Source organism: Littorina saxatilis, linkage group LG5 (genome assembly GCF_037325665.1).
Source record: "Littorina saxatilis isolate snail1 linkage group LG5, US_GU_Lsax_2.0, whole genome shotgun sequence".
Classification (NCBI taxonomy): domain Eukaryota; kingdom Metazoa; phylum Mollusca; class Gastropoda; order Littorinimorpha; family Littorinidae; genus Littorina; species Littorina saxatilis.
This window is the reverse complement of record NC_090249.1, coordinates 6,319,921-6,335,980: the sequence shown is the minus strand read 5'-3', so window position 1 is coordinate 6,335,980 and position 16,060 is coordinate 6,319,921. Positions and strand designations below refer to the sequence as shown.

Genomic DNA, 16,060 nt, shown 5'->3' with positions numbered 1-16,060 from the left:
TGGAATCAGCAAATGATGGAGAATAAAATGAACGTAAATTTGGATCGTTTTAGAAATTTTTATTTTTTTTTACAATTTTCAGATTTTTAATGACCAAAGTCATTAATTAATTTTTAAGCCACCAAGCTGAAATGCAATACCGAAGTCCGGGCTTCGTCGAAGATTGCTTGACCAAAATTTCAATCAATTTGGTTGAAAAATGAGGGCGTGACAGTGCCGCCTCAACTTTCACGAAAAGCCGGATATGACGTCATCAAAGACATTTATCAAAAAAATGAAAAAAACGTTCGGGGATTTCATACCCAGGAACTCTCATGTCAAATTTCATAAAGATCGGTCCAGTAGTTTAGTCTGAATCGCTCTACACACACACACAGACAGACACACACAGACAGACACACACACACACACACACACACACACGCACGCACGCACATACACCACGACCCTCGTCTCGATTCCCCCCTCTACGTTAAAACATTTCGTCAAAACTTGACTAAATGTAAAAAGACACGTACCAACGTAGAACTTTAAGCCCAGAAAATTCGGCAAAGCAAGTAAGTGTCCTCGTTTTTTTCCCCATTTTCAGACAAATTCACACACCAGAAAGTGTAACATATATATTGAAGAGAAGTTTACAAGCGTAACGGGTTCAACATCCAACTATGCTGAATATACCGATGCACCCTTCTGGCGTATGATCCACCATAAACAGTCTTATACAATAACTACTTTCCGAAGTAGCATACCGGATGTAATAGGCCAAGCGGTAAGCTATATAAAAAAAATTCTCCTGGTGTGTGTGTGTGTGTGTGTGTGTGTGTGCACGTGAGGCTACGACAGTGCATTAACTTTCATAACTCTATAGAACTGCGCATCGCAAAAGATGAGTAGATTTTTGGCTCTTTCTCAGTAGCGCTGGATGCGCATAAAAAAAACCGCATGCAGTTAATCCATTCATCATTTTAAGCAGGACACGCGGGCTCTGGAAAATCCATTGCACCTCAAAGACTCAGTTCATGGTCATAAATATTTCACAGCTCTGGGATACGGAGAAACAAACAGAACTGCAAGATCCTGAGAATTTTATATTGTGTCTTCGTACTCAACCGACTCCAGTTTCGAAGTGTGAGACATTGATGTTTGCCGCTAACCCGAAGATGAAGTCAGCGAGTGATATTTTGTTACATTCTGGGACTTTTTATTGTCGAGTTTAGACTCCATGCCTCGTTTTCATAGCATGAGTTGAGTCAGTAATGTTTGTTTCTCCGTGCAGACAATGAGAGATGCTTTTAGTACAGTCGCGGTCTTCTGATGTCGAGTTTAGACTCTATACCACCTTTTTGGCCGCAGTGTTTCAGGAATAGAAGGTCTGGTACTATTCTCGACACACGCCAGCCCCTTTCTAGCATTGTCTCTGACAAGACGAACGTTCTGCAATAAGGGCTGAGTGCACATCTACAGTTATCGTTGTGTTATATGAGACATCGTGTACGATTGTGCAAACTCAGCTCTTGTCAGTACTAGTGCAGTGCGTAATTCCATTCATTCCCGATGGGAACGAGTGCAAGGAAGCTAGCTACAGTATCGTTTCTGCACCAACTGGATGATTTTTAAGAGATGATGATTCAGACATGACAATGTAGTCGAGTAGAGATATCTAAAAAAAACAAAAAAACATTGTGTATGTAGACTGTGCACTGTTACTATGCAGACCTACTAATGTTGTAAACTCACACTCAAGTATTCACTGATCTGCACTCACGCAGTGCTCTCACTCACGCAGTGCTCTCTCTCTGTCTCTCTCTCTGTCTCTCTGTCTCTCTGTCTCTCTCTCTCTCTCTCTCTCTCTCTCTCTCTTCTACCCTCCCAGCCCCCCCCTCCCCCTCTCTCTGTTCCCGGCCCGACATTAAAAGGCTACACCCACATCTATTAGGGATACCTCTGAATTAAGCTTAATCTTCAGTCTCTATATGTATCACATTTCAATAGTATCGTATTCTCAGTGAATCCAGGGCCGGACCAAATGAGTTGTAAGGGGGGAGCGTTCCTCCTCTTTTGGGGGGGCAAATCAGCGAAGTGGCAAAGCCACAAGCGCGCGCCTGCAAAGCAGGCGCGGGAACTAGGGGGGTCCGGGGGCATGCTCCCCCGGAAAATGTTTGAAAAACGGTTAAAATCTGTGCAATCTGGTGCATTCTGGGCCTTGTTTTGAGGGTTAAGAGCAGCATTGTTTTGGTGCTAAAACTAGTAAAAAAAACAACCACTCAAAGCAAGGTACATGCTTTTTCCAGGGGTGGGGTTCCGGAACCCCTGGAACCCCCCCCCCCCCCCTGGGTCCGGCCCTGTGAATCAGAATTAACAACGCAATACCTCTGTTGAACAGGGTCTTGTCGAAGATGACAGTTAACCCGCACGACTCAACAGGTCCGCGAAAACAGGACCCTTATGTTCCATATCTCGCACCATGTCAGCCGGGGACTTCCCGCGCGAGTTTTTGACGCTGACGTCCGCGTTATGCTGAAGTAGCACGCTAACGATCTCAGCTTTGCGTTGCTCGGACGCCTCTTGTGAGACTTGACAAACAGTCTCGAGAAGATAGCTAAGGTCGCTCCATTCACAAGCCGTGTGCAACGCAGTGTCACCCTTCTCGTTCATGGCGTTGACCTGAGCACCTTTATCCAACAGCAACCTGACGATCTCTGCATTGCCTTCATTACAAGCTTTGTGTAAAGCCGTGTCACCAGCTTGGTTCTTAGTGTTGACCTCGACGTGTTGCTGGAGTAGCAGACCCACAAGCTCAGTGTTGCCTCTCTCGCACGCTTTGTGTAACGCTGTGTCGCCAGATGTGCTTACGGCATTCACTCCAGCGCTGTTCTGAAGCAGTAGATTGACAATGTTGAAGCTGCTTTCTTTGCACGCAATGTGTAAAACTGTCTCGCCCAGAGGGTTCACGTGGTGAATATCGGCGTTGTGCTCAATAAGCAAGCTGACGATGTCAACGTTACCTCCCTTGCAAGCTGCGTGCAACGCTGTCAGGTTATCATCATTCTTCACAGTCACGTCGGCGTTGTGTTGAAGCAGTATGCCGACGATATCAGCGTTGCCCATTTCACACGCTTTGTGCAGCGCTGTGTTGCCTGACTTGTTGGCAGCGTTGACATCGGCCTGGAGCTTCAGCAGAAGCTGCGCGGTTTCAGCGTGGCCGTTCTGACAGGCTGACAGCAAAGGAGACTTGCCCTCCTTATTCTTGGCGTTGATTTCGGCCTGCTTCTCAATCAGCAGAGCCGCTATTCCAGTGTGTCCCTGGCTGCAGGCGGCATGAAGAGGCGTGAAGCCTTGTACATCTGTAGCGTTGACGCGAGCGCCGTTCTCAAGCAGCATCCTGGCCAGGTCTTGCTTGCCCGAGGCACTCGCTTCATGCAGAGGAGTCGCTCCCTCCTCGTTGGGCGCGTTCATGTCAGCATCCAGCTGAGCTAGCAGGGACACCAGTTCAGCGTGACCTTCACGGATTGCTGTGTGAAGCGGCGAGTTGCCCTTGTCGTCCTTCCCATCGACGCTGACTCCTTGGCAAAGAATGACCTTAACCTGCTCCACATCGCCTTTCTTGCACGCGGCGTGGAGGTCAGCAGGCGAGGGCAGAGCAGCTGCTTCACCTCCCTTTCCTGATGAGGGTTTTCTCAGGGCGGCGAGCTGGGGAGGCGTGAAGCCTTTCGTGTTCCTCGCCGTCACTGAGGCTCTGGTGTTTAAGACCAACCGGATGACGCCCAAATCTCCAACGTCCGCAGCGACGTGCAGAATTGTGTTGCCCTTTTCGTCAGCTTCCTCCCCCTCTCTGTCCGTCAGCAGCCTGAGGACCAAGTACCAGGCGTGACTCGGCAGCTCCACGCGGATACCCTCGTCTGACACGTCCACGGACAGCAGAGAGGAAGGAACAGGATACGCCGGGTCTTCCAGATAACGCAAGCTAGTCTTCAAGCGAGTCTTCACCTGCTCCAGCCTCTCCCCTGCGTCTTCCTTCCTCACGGTAGGCACGGGGAACGTCAGTCTCAGAAGTTCCGCGTCCGGCTTGAACTTGAGGCGGGAGACCTGCTTGACGATCTCAGCGGCCTCCACCAGCGAGCTGTCTCCGGACTCCGCGAAGAGCACAGAGGCGAGGAGCGACGCGAGCACGTGCTGGGTCAAGACCTTCTCCCTCTTCACCTGGCGGTTGAGCTCGGTGAGGCACCAGTGGTTGAGGTGGGGGGAGGGGTTCCACACGGACCAGTACAGCAGGGGCAGACCGTTCTCAGCGTCCACCGCGCTCATCAGGCGCTGGGTGAAGTTCTTCTGCGCTGAGCAGTGCTCCTGCAGTTCTTGCAGCACGACGAGGTAGGCCAGGGAGGGGTGCTGGCAGATCTCCATCACCTTGCCTTGGGTCAGCTCCTCGTACAGTCGCTGGGTCATCAGCTCCCTCCGGTACCCGCCATGCATGGGGATGACCACACTGGTCAGCGTGTCCTTGGCGTCAGGGTCGTTCCTCACATACTTGGTCAGGAACTCCGCGTCGCATGACCTGAGCAAAAACAGTGGTTCAGCATTCATAAGTTTATCTTGTTGTGCTCCTTTATTATATCATATCTTCCATGGGTTTGTAAACTTGTATCTGATCTGAATAAAATACTGTTTGAACCAAACAGTGTTTTCGTTCAAATGAATGCAAAAGGTATGTGTCTGTTTTGAAGATGACACGCTTGCTATCTTGACGTCGTGAAATTAACGAATTACTCAGCCAAGTTCCTTTTTCTTTTAATTGTCTCATTGTTATTTTTTTTATTGTAGTCACCTGCAACGACAACTGGGTCGATGTACTAGTGGATATTTCTTTGTGTCTATAATGAAACGTTTCATACCTTTCTTGGCTTTTTTGTTTGTTTTTCAACCCATGTGAAATTGTGTGAATATAGATACACGTTATCAATTCCAAGGCGTAAGCCTCATTATTATAAATGGATATATATTAAAAAAAAAGTTACACATGTGAAAAAGTGAATTATGAGCATGGGTATTCCATTTGACAATAACTTAATTTTCTTGGCATTGTAAATCACTCCTGTGACTGAACTTTTTGAGCAACCAAAGATACCTGAATTAGAAATCTAGAAAGGTTAATTTAAGTAGATACATGCATTAATATTCCATAAACTTCTTGATTTGGGAATGTTAACATGCAGTCTGTGACGGATTGAAACACACCTGAGCAGCATGTTGATGGCGTAAGCTCTGCCGAGCGCCAGCCCCGCGCCCTCGTACACGGTGCGACTGGCGAAGCCTTTGCCCTGGTCGGCGAAGATGAAGCCCCTCAGGAGGTCCTCGTACTCAGCCAGACCGTAGCACGACACCTGCACGTGAAACACGGACAGAGTTCGGTGGGTTATAGAAACACGAAAATACCCAGCATGCTTCCCCCGAAAACGGCGTATGGCTGCCTGAATGGCGGGGAAAAAAATGTCATACGCGTAAAAACCCATTCGTGCAACAGCATGAGTGAACGTGAGAGTTTCAGCCCATGAACGAAGAAGAAGAAAAAGAAGAAGGAAACACGGCCGGACACAAATATTTCAAAACCCTACACTGTGAATGATAAAGACAGCTTGAAGGTAGCTTACTTCTCTTGCACCCCATCATGTCAACCGCGACAGATCGCCCGGGTATTTACACGGAATAAGAACGTATTTCTCAACTTGGACACATTTCAACAGCCTGGCTATTTTATGTGCAGAACGGGTGTTGGTTGCTTTTTCAAATAATAGATTGTTTTACTGACACCAGTGTCAATTTATACTAATATACTAATTCAACCAGCACAAATTCTCCATCCTGCACAGAGCGCTTCTGGGCTGTTAAGTTTTGTATATAATTATATTCAAGCGATTTTGGCATGTCTTCAAGTGGTTTTGGTACCATGTGATCAAAAAACTCTCTCTCTCTCTCTCTCTCTCTCTCTCTCTCTCTCTCTCTCTCTCTCTCTCTCTCTCTCTCAAGTGTATTTATGTTCAATTATGCTTAATGATCGTGTGTTTATTTGATTAGAAATGCGATGTGGTGTCAAAAGAAACATTTCCATGACTGTAAAATGAAAATGAACATTAAAGTCTCTCTCTCTCTCTCTCTCTCTCTCTCTTTCTCTCTCTCTCTTTCTCTCTCTCTCTCTCTCTCTCTCTCTCTCTCTCTCTCTCTCTCTCTCTCTCTCTCTCTCTCTCTCTCTCTCTCTCTCTCTCTCTCTCTCTCTCTCTCTCTCTCTCTCTACGACGAAGAGTATATAAAAGTGCAGCTGATAAACATACATCGCGGTAGCCCATTTCCTCGAGCTTCTTCTGTATGGGCGGCGGGTGGTGCAGGAAGAAGCCTTCCCCCTGCATGGTGAGGCCCAGCAGGGCGGACAGCGTGTTGCCCATGGCGGTGTCTCGCAGCATGCGGTTCAGCAGCGGCACAAAGTTCTCCACCCTGGGCACAAAGGGCAGCTCGGGCTGCACGGGGTTGCGCGTGAGGCGCATGACCACCCGGGGGTCTGCCAGCGGGGCGTGGGTCCCCATGTCGAGCACCTCCACGTCCTTGAGGATGTGGGGCAGCACGGTGACCACGAGCAGCGCGTTGAACTCGGTCCTGCTCACCACGCGCTGGGTGTTGAAGAGGAAGCTTCGACAGTCGTAGTAGGTTTCCCGGTGGGCCCGCGTCTCCCCCATCATCCCGTCCACAAGGCAGATCCTGTTTGACACGACGACAAAACTTGAATCTAGCAATATTGCGTTGAATGTTATCCCGTCCAACATAATCACGCTGTAATCACACAAACACAACCTTATCTAGCCTTAGAGCACTGATTATTATGCCGTCCAACATAATCACGCTGTAATCACACAAACACAACCTTATCTAGCCTTAGAGCACTGATTATTATCCCGTCTAACATAATCACGCTGTAATCACACAAACACAACCTTATCTAGCCTTAGAGCACTGATTATTATGCCGTCCAACACCAGGCAGATGTAGAACTCTGTAGACATAACAACAAAATGTAATCGAGCCATATAGCATTGATTAGTATCCCGTCCTGATATTTATTTTCCCCTATCTGACTAAAACAGACTCCCAGAGCGTGGTGGCAACTTATCAATATAAGTTAGAGCAAGTATTGGGGCTCTCCCTAACCTATTCCACCGACACACATACACCCGACTATCCCCCCAACTCCCAACCACTGTCACGTACACACACACTGAGTCGCTCACCTTTTGGGTCCCCCTCCTTCAGTGAGCCCCATGTGGCAGGCGCCGCACATGATGGTGCTCATCTTGGCCACGTAGCCTTGCTGGCCGAACACGTTGAGCAGGGCGTACGCCAGAGAGGTCTTACCGGTCCCAGGAGGTCCGCACAGAATGACGCGACCGTACTTCTGGAGGGTTTGGGCCGCAGCCTTTAGGTCTTCCGTGCTCACTGTGATGACCTCGTCCTCTTCTTTGGCTTTTGCTTTGGGTCGTTTGCTCGGGTCCTCTTTTGGTGTTTGCGGGGCTGTGTCTGTGGCTTGAGCTGAAACCAACAGGGTGAAGAGGAAAAAAGTGTGATAAGGGTGTGCATTAAAGACACTTCACTGCCTGTGTGGGAGCCGGGGTGGCATTCCCTCTCATGCTTGCGGTCGGGGATCGACCCCCACTCGGGGCGAATACAAATTCCACATTTTTTGGGGAATACTCAGCTCCAGTCCACCCAGCTGGAAATAGTTATTTGACCCTATAATAAGGACCGGGCTCCCGGAGCGGTATACAGGAAAATTACAAATTTGAGGTGGTTTCAGATGCTGGAGCCATTTTAGCTACTGCGTTGTAATTTCCGATTTTAACTGGTATAAAGGAAACCATTATTGAGCGCCCTTAGATAATGAGGTTGTTACCTCGCTTCTTGCTCGAAACGCATGCGCACAAACACACTTATCAAAGGAAATCACCGCCTCTCGACGCTTCCTACTAGACGAGATCTATATAAGCACGGTCAGCGAGGCGACCGATTGCCATCCCCCCCCCCCCCCCCCCCCCTGCATTTTTATTTTTTATTTTCATACAAAGCCGGGTTTTCCCGTGTAACATGCCCCTAATGGCTTTGCCGTGAGGGCGTAAAACTTACATTTTCTCTCGCGACCGATTGCACCAGACCAGTATTTGTTTGTTTGTTTGTTTGTTTATTTGTTGCTTAACGTCCAGCCGACTACGCAGAGCCATATCAGGACGAGGAAGGGGGGGATGAAGGGGGCCACTTGTCAAGCGATTCCTGTTTACAAATGCACTAACCCATTACTTGTGTCCCAGCAGGCTTTAGTAAAACTAAATTAATACCTACTGGAAGATTACCAGTTTCCAGTATGTTAAAATAGGCTTAACCTATCTACTGCTGGACTTACATCAGAACACTAACAGATTAAACTATACATGAATCGCGAGACAAGCGGCAAGAGAAGAGATTTTTGGAAAAAATACAGGTGAATGAGCAAGAAGGCAGAAAAAAGAAAAGAATTCATGAAGAAAAAGAGAGCATGACAGGAAAGAGGAACCAAAAATCTACCTAACAGCAAACTAGAAAGCTCCTGCTGTTCCAAAAACAGGAGGGGCTTTTAATTTCAGTACCGCAGTGCCCCACTGCGGGACCAGACCAGTATGGAAAGCCGTTTGGCTCATAACTATTACAGCTGTAATTTAAAATAAATACACCTGTATTTAATGATAAATACAGCTGTATTTAATAACAAATACAGCTAATACACCTGTATTTAATTAAAAATAATACACCTGTAATTAATATAAAAAAAATACACCTGTAATTAATAATGTATACTTATTGTATACGTTTAAGAAATAAATACAGGTGTATTTATTATTAAATACAGGTGTTTTTATTTTAAATTACAGCTGTAATAGTTATGAGCCAAACGGATTTCCATAGACCAGATGCGGACACAGCCATCCAAATATCACTGAAAAGATTACCCGGCGGCATCATGCCGTTAGCGACTTTAGCGCCAAGAGGTAGGTCCTGCAAGTTTACGGCCGTCAACGTGACTTTGGCGGGTCGAAACGGGGTTTCGTGAATGGGGTGAACGGTGATACGGATAAGATGGTGAACACCCGAAGGAAGTCTTTTTTAATGGGAGAGGCGCGAGGGTGGAGGTGGGGTGGGTAATTGTAAGGGAAGAACCGTGTCTGTTAGCTTAACCACCTCTCTCTCTCTCTCTCTCTCTCTCTCTCTCTCTCTCTCTCTCTCTCTCTCTCTCTCTCTCTCTCTCTCTCTCTCTCTCTCTCTCTCTCTTTCCTACCAACTCTTCCTGTCAAGCTAAAAGTCACAGGATTCATTCCTTGCTTCATAATCTTACCATCGCCTTTTGCCGCAGAAGCATCATGTGCGCCCTCCGGCTTTGGTTTGACGTCATCGTGTTTTTGTTTCGGCGTTTCTGACGTGACGTCATTCTTGATTGACCTTTTCTCAGCAGCTGCTGTATCCTCGGTGTGAGAGCCACCGCTCAGTGTCTGATCGGCCGTTGCTTCAGGGACTGTGTTGTCTTTCGCAGAGGTTGCTGCAGAAGTTTCTGATGTTGATGCAGTGGTTGTTGTCGTCGACGCAGCCTTGATGACAGGCGGACACTGCTTTTCTGTCTGGCCGTCATCCTTATCTTCCGCATCTTCCATGATCAAAGATTGATTGGTTCAAGCGACAGATGAATTCGGTATTCTGTCAAATTACCTGTAAAAAATAGCCTTGGAATTAACCGTCCGTTTTGATGACCCATATCTATCATCAACTTTTTATTTCTTCTTTTTTTTAACTTTTTAAAAAAATTTTTATTCATTGTTTGAAATGTAAGTTGAAGTGCAGGGGTGTTGCTTGTGACATCTTAGTGTGGGTGGTTTTTTTTACCGTGCTTTTTGTGACCCATTAATATAATTAGCCTTATTATAACCATTCCCGTACACCCCCCCCCCCCCCCTCCCTTCGCCCCCTCCTCCACCACAACCCTCTCCCCCACTTTGGCTTTGTACTAAATCTTCGAAGAGACTTATTTAGACCTTATTTTTCATTTCCTTATCTTTGAAAATCCTTCAGCCCCCTTGACTACCCTTTCTCTTTGGACGCCCTTCCCCCGACATAGCTGCTTCTGTGTTCCGAGTTCCCCACAATAAAACTATGATCATTCTCCGAATCTGCTTCCAATGACTTGGAAAAGGAATGGAGTAGAAAGTACGATGGTGCACACACACATTAACACACACACACACACACACACATAAACGCACACATCGCTCCAACACACTCAATTACTCATCATACATAGTACAGTGCAGAGAAAGAGAGCTGTAGCTCACAAACAGTAATGTTTACAAATAACCACTGACTCGAGATCTACTCATTTTGCGTGCTGAACGGGAATACCCAAAAGCCCTATTTTTTGACTGTTACGCGAAGACTGCTATCATTGTCACGGACTAACAAAGAATGGCACATCATCGATTCGATAACTGGTTACAATATGTTAAATCGTCCATGCTAAATGTATTTACACGACACAATTGCGTGTATAAATACACTAATGCCTGTAAACTGGGTCATGTATCCGGCAATACATGATATTCAAAGAGTCCCTGGGCCTACATAACATGGCCTCAAATAAAACTGCACACTGACTGGATACATTCTGTTGAGCATAACCCTCACTGATGGTTGGTGCTCTTGCTTGTATTCCGTAATATCAGCCTAATGGGCCTAGAATGGCGGCCGGAAAATAAGGAATGTGATACATAACAACAGCAGATGTGACACTCAGTCATACCTGTCCGCAGTGACATAGGCCTACTTCTGACTCAACCGACATCAGTGCTGCCGCTTTTCGCAATAACTATGCTCAATAAGTGTATTTTTCTGCGACAGTTTATGAACCAGATGACTCGACAGTTTATGAACCAGATGACTCGACCATTCTCAAATTGTAATCCAACATTGTCAGCAGTATAGTAAGGTGACTACGTTTGGTCTTTCTATTACTGTACTCTACGGTGATTATCACGATCATGATGGTTTTGAAATTATATTGGTGGTTTGCTGGAAAGAAATATAACCGGCGTTAGTGGAAAAAAAACGGCATATCTGCCAATAATGTCTCACCTGCTCTACTGCTGGTCAGTACTGCCCCGGCGACACAAAATGACATCGGACAGAGTTTCGCTTTCGCAGAAAATAATGGCGTCGTCAACTGAGACACCGCGGAGGAATATTTTCGCAGGTCATTGGTGTCATCCGCCCCTTTATACTAAACTATTCACAAATAACCGCAAACACATAATTGACAATCTTGTGTCAGTTCTTCACTAATAGATCCTCAAATAGTTGCATTGTTAACGATGCTTGCGCGTGCAACAATTTGTTTCAGAGTGAGTGTTATGTTTTGAAGCGGTAGTGTACATGTTGCAATTACGTCAAAAGGGAAATCCCCGTCAGTCGGGACCCAAAGGCATAGGCGCTCGAGAGTATCAACATTACTTCTTGCCACGTACATCATAAATGGTGGGATCTGTCTCGCACTTTGCATGCCTGTGCTGTCCATATCAAACAGTAACAAAGGTAAATGAGATATTTTTGGAAAAATAATAGTTGGTAAGGAAAGGTACACAAATGCCAAACTGTCAGCGTTTCACTAGCAAATCACTGCCACTCACTTTTCAAGTTCTGACCGATGACACGTTTGCAACTCAGTTCAGAAAAGGCAAATTTCTTTGCCGTTAGTGTTCGGTCAGCAGGGCGGGGGTGCCCGAGACTGTCCAACTGGGTGGGAACGGCCTACCGCTGGGTTGAATCATGGTTTGAAAACTATACATAGAGATTGTTTTCAGTGACTTCAACTAGTCTCATCTAGTGGTTGTTTCCCGTGCAGTTGGACCTTTCTCGGACATAAAAGGTGATTAAAAACGTTTCCTTGGATATATTTTTTTCACATTGACGCTTTGTGCAGGCAGTTTCGAATCAAAAGCTTGCATGTGCCTGCTACATCGTCACATGTGATTTCAAGAAAGATAACTGCGACTAAACCCATCCATTGCAATTGCGATTCCTAGAGTTGTGCCCCTTGGCAGACATTTTTGCAAAATATACCGTAAACTACCTTGTATACGCCCACCCCCCCTTGCACAAATTGTACCCAAATATTGAGGGTGGGCGTTTACTAGGTACTATACCCTTTGCAGGAGCGGTTCCCCTGCTAGAATAACGATATTTTGGTCACGGCGTAGAAGTGTTCAAAGGATGCGTTATTGCACAAAACTGCGTCTCTCTCTCTCTCTCTCACACACACACACACACAAACACACACACACACACACACACACACACACACACACACACACACACACACACACACACCGTACACAGGCAAGGAATTCTGCAAGCATGCAAACACGTACGGGCAAAAGATTAATTCAGGTCTGCAGTTACACTGATTCAAGCCATCACATTTAAGGGAAAAACTCTTGAAACAAATATCGTGATCAAAAACCGGTCTTTTCAACTTCAAAAGAGCTTTGAAAATGTCAATTATTCTCAGTTTAATAACTCAGCTGCACTCCAGTGAGAGTATAAATCAACGGTATGCCTTTATAACAGCATCTTGGCATTGTACACTCGGATGAATACTCTGTACCGCATGCGCAAGTCTACAAACACTAAAAACAAATGTTCCAACGCTAAATTTTGAGACATCATTAACCAAGAAGTGGGGGGTGGGCGTTTACTAGGTAGTATGCCTTATGCACAGCTTTTGGCCCAAAGTAGGGGGTGGGCGTTTACTCGATGCTGGGCGTATACAAGGTAGTTTACGGTAATTTATATGAACTACAACAACAACAACAGCGACAACAACAAACAACAACAAAGCGACGGAACAACAAGACAAGACAAAACAAGACAAAATCTTTATTATCGAGGGTAATAGATAAGCAAGAATATTGCTTTTTTACATCCAGCCGGCCCTCGCCCTAATATAGGGTCAACAAGAACAGAAAACAATATAATCAAAGAACTATCACATCAAACTTAATACATTATAACTGTATATACAGATACAAATTTAAAAAATAAATTGTCATGCTGCATTTTAAGCACAATTTCCAATGATAAAAAGTGTCATTTTTTAACATAACTTAATTTAGATCTGCATATTATTATAATTGTGTTTAACATGCACATACATTTTAAATGAATAGATGAACCATTCAGCACATGTTTAGTTGAATTCTATGCGACATATAATTTTTTTTGAAGCTGTCTGTGTTTGTTTTATGCTTAAGAAAAATAGGCAGTGAGTTCCATAGGACCGCACCTGAATGAAGAAGGCTTGATTTGAAAAGGTCAATACGTGGAGTCGGTGTTAAGATTTTTAGTCTGTTATAGTTCAAAATAAAATTATCACGTAATGTCTCCGGTGCATATCCTGACATCACTTTATGTATCATAACACCTTTATTATACATTAATCTTTTTTGAAATGGTAATACTTGCAAATTTTTATAATCATATTCTGAAGGAGTGTGATTTTTTTAGCATAATAAGCTTAACTGCTCTTCTGTGAAGACTGGCTAAAGGTTTCAAAACATTAGCACTTGCACAATCCCATACAGTGGATGCATAATCAATATTTGACAAGATGTGCTTGTAAAAAAAAATCTTTCGCGAGTGGAGATTCAAGAAATGTTTTATTTTTGATAACTGATATATTTTTTGGGAAGCAACAACATCAACATCAAAGCAACGAAGGTAACAGCGGTAGCAGCAGCAACAACAACAACTACAACAACGCCGACACGCGACGACGGCAGCATCAACAATATAATAGTCAACAACAAGAGCAGCAGCAGCAACAATAACGTGAACAACAACAACATCAACAACAACATCGTGAAAACGCGACAGTGGCCGCAGCTGCAAGAACACCACGAACTAGAGCACCAACAACACCACCACCATCCTCATCACCATCGCAACCACCAACAACAAAAACAACAACACTCTCTCTTTTTTGTTTTTATAAACCCAGTCACAAGATGGACGAGCCATTAAAGAACGACCATTCTCTCCCTCTGCTCTACCCCCCACCCATGCTCCCCCCTTTCCCCTGACCCATGTAATCAAAAATCTAATATGTTGATAAACAGCTACATCCTGCTGACAGCCCAAAAACTGCGCATTATTTTAGCGACCGTTCTGTTCATGTTTTGCTCACACCTTTACACCCAAACCGGATTTATGTTCGGATGACAGATAACTTTACACTCTGCACAAAAGAAAACGCCACAAGGGTGTGTTATTTGTGTTATTTGTCATGCACGCATAGTGCTAGCAACTGACTTTTTTTTAATAATATGACCCTGTATATTGTTGTGTCTTGTAATACATGTAATACTAGATGATTACCCGCTTCGCCGGGTACCGGCTTCGCCGGGAAGAAGTAGAGCCAAAAAAAAGTATGAGTGGCGCACCGTACGCGATTGACGCCACACGAAGGAAGGGAAGATAAACGCGCAAAACACTGGAGAAGATAAGGAAGAGTTACTGGGAATGGATGTACAGAAAAACCATAAAAACCAAAATCGGTTCAGCGCTGCGCGCTGAGAGCACGTCTTAACAGTTTTCATCGACCAGATTGAATATGCCCACCAAATTTGAAGCAGATCCATCGAGAACTTTGGCCGTGCATAGCGAACAGACAGAAAGACAGACAGACAGACAGACAGACAGACAGACAGACAGACATACACACACACACACACAGACATACACACACACACAAGCCGTATATAGATATAGATAGATAGATAGATAGATAGATAGATGTTCGAAATTTTAAATCTATGTTTTGTTTCCATCATATCTCTGTATTTCTTGTCACAACGGTATGACGAACAGTATATTGTCTGTCTGTCTGTTTGTCTGTCTGTCTGTCTTAATTAATATTTATATGCATGTCATTTTGTTTATTATATGTCAGGCATGGGAATTGAAAATTGTAAAAAAGGCGAAAAATTTATAACTGAAGACGCGAAGCGTCAAGTCGACGGCGCGAAGCGCCTAGCCTTACTAGGGGGGTCCGGGGGCATGCCCCCCCGGAAATTTTTTTTCTCCAAAGAACCCAGATGGTGCAATCTGGTGTCATCTGAGCTCCAAGTTTGCCATTAAATTCTGTTTTTAGAATCAGAGTTTTTAGTACAAAAATGTACCAAATTTTGCTTACATGTTTTATATATATGGTTTAAATTTGTAAAAAAATTTATCTGTTGAGACAAACAGAAAAATGTAACTTGTAACACAATCTGTGCAATCTGGTTTACTTTCAAACATAATAGTTCAATAACTGAGGCGGGCGGTAGCAGTGCGTGAACAAAGTACGGAAAGTTTTCGCGGGCTTTTGCGCAAAGGCCAAAGTAACCGGTGCTTTTTTTGTGTGCCTCCCCCCTTTATTTTTTCGGCGGACACTTTTGCATTTTCGGCGGAACAAAAAAAAAATTCGGCGGAAATCCGCCATTCGGCGGACAATTCCCATGCCTGATATGTATCACATGACTTTTTGTGTCAGTTGATTTGTTTAGAAAATATCTTAAAAATGGACATAGTATACTGACACCTTAGCAGTGAAATGAACACGTGCGTTACTAGTTAAGATCACTATAACTATGTTTGTGCTTTTTATGATATGCGCAGTTTGTTTGTGTTCCAAGGCTTTAAAAGGGACTCTTTTCGTTTGACGTACTCAATCGATCTGAAAAGCTAACGGCATCCTTGGTAAATACTTGGATAATCAACAAAAATGAAGACAGGGGCAGTTTTCTTTTTTCTAGGGCTCCTTTGCGTTTGCGCTCACTCAGCCACAGGTCTGTAATGTTAGTGAGTTTGTTCTGTGTGCTTGTTGTTATCTGATTGAATATTTTTAGAGCCTGGTTAGTTTGTGGATTGGCTGATTGCTGTATGTGCTAAATTTGATTCCTTCTTAGCTTTT

At 44.8% G+C, this 16,060-nt stretch overlaps 1 protein-coding gene and 1 long non-coding RNA gene across 2 annotated transcripts in view; one reads left to right on the top strand and one right to left on the bottom strand.

The window, feature by feature from the left end:
* Positions 1-2,093: 2,093 nt before the first annotated feature.
* Positions 2,094-11,278, bottom strand: LOC138966181 (uncharacterized). The gene is made up of 6 exons (XM_070338311.1): positions 11,185-11,278; positions 9,401-9,768; positions 7,272-7,569; positions 6,324-6,744; positions 5,233-5,378; positions 2,094-4,552 (listed from the first exon to the last, which is right to left on the bottom strand). The coding sequence occupies exons 2-6, from the start codon at positions 9,711-9,713 to the stop codon at positions 2,404-2,406; spliced, it is 3,327 nt and encodes a 1,108-aa protein (XP_070194412.1). The 5' UTR covers positions 9,714-9,768; positions 11,185-11,278; the 3' UTR covers positions 2,094-2,403.
* A 4,498-nt stretch (positions 11,279-15,776) lies between these two features.
* LOC138966180 (uncharacterized) overlaps positions 15,777-16,060 on the top strand; it is a 4,889-nt gene continuing 4,605 nt past the window's right edge. Inside the window, exon 1 of the long non-coding RNA XR_011455631.1 lies at positions 15,777-15,935. This is a non-coding gene — a long non-coding RNA (uncharacterized lncRNA). The remainder of the gene's footprint in view (positions 15,936-16,060) is intronic.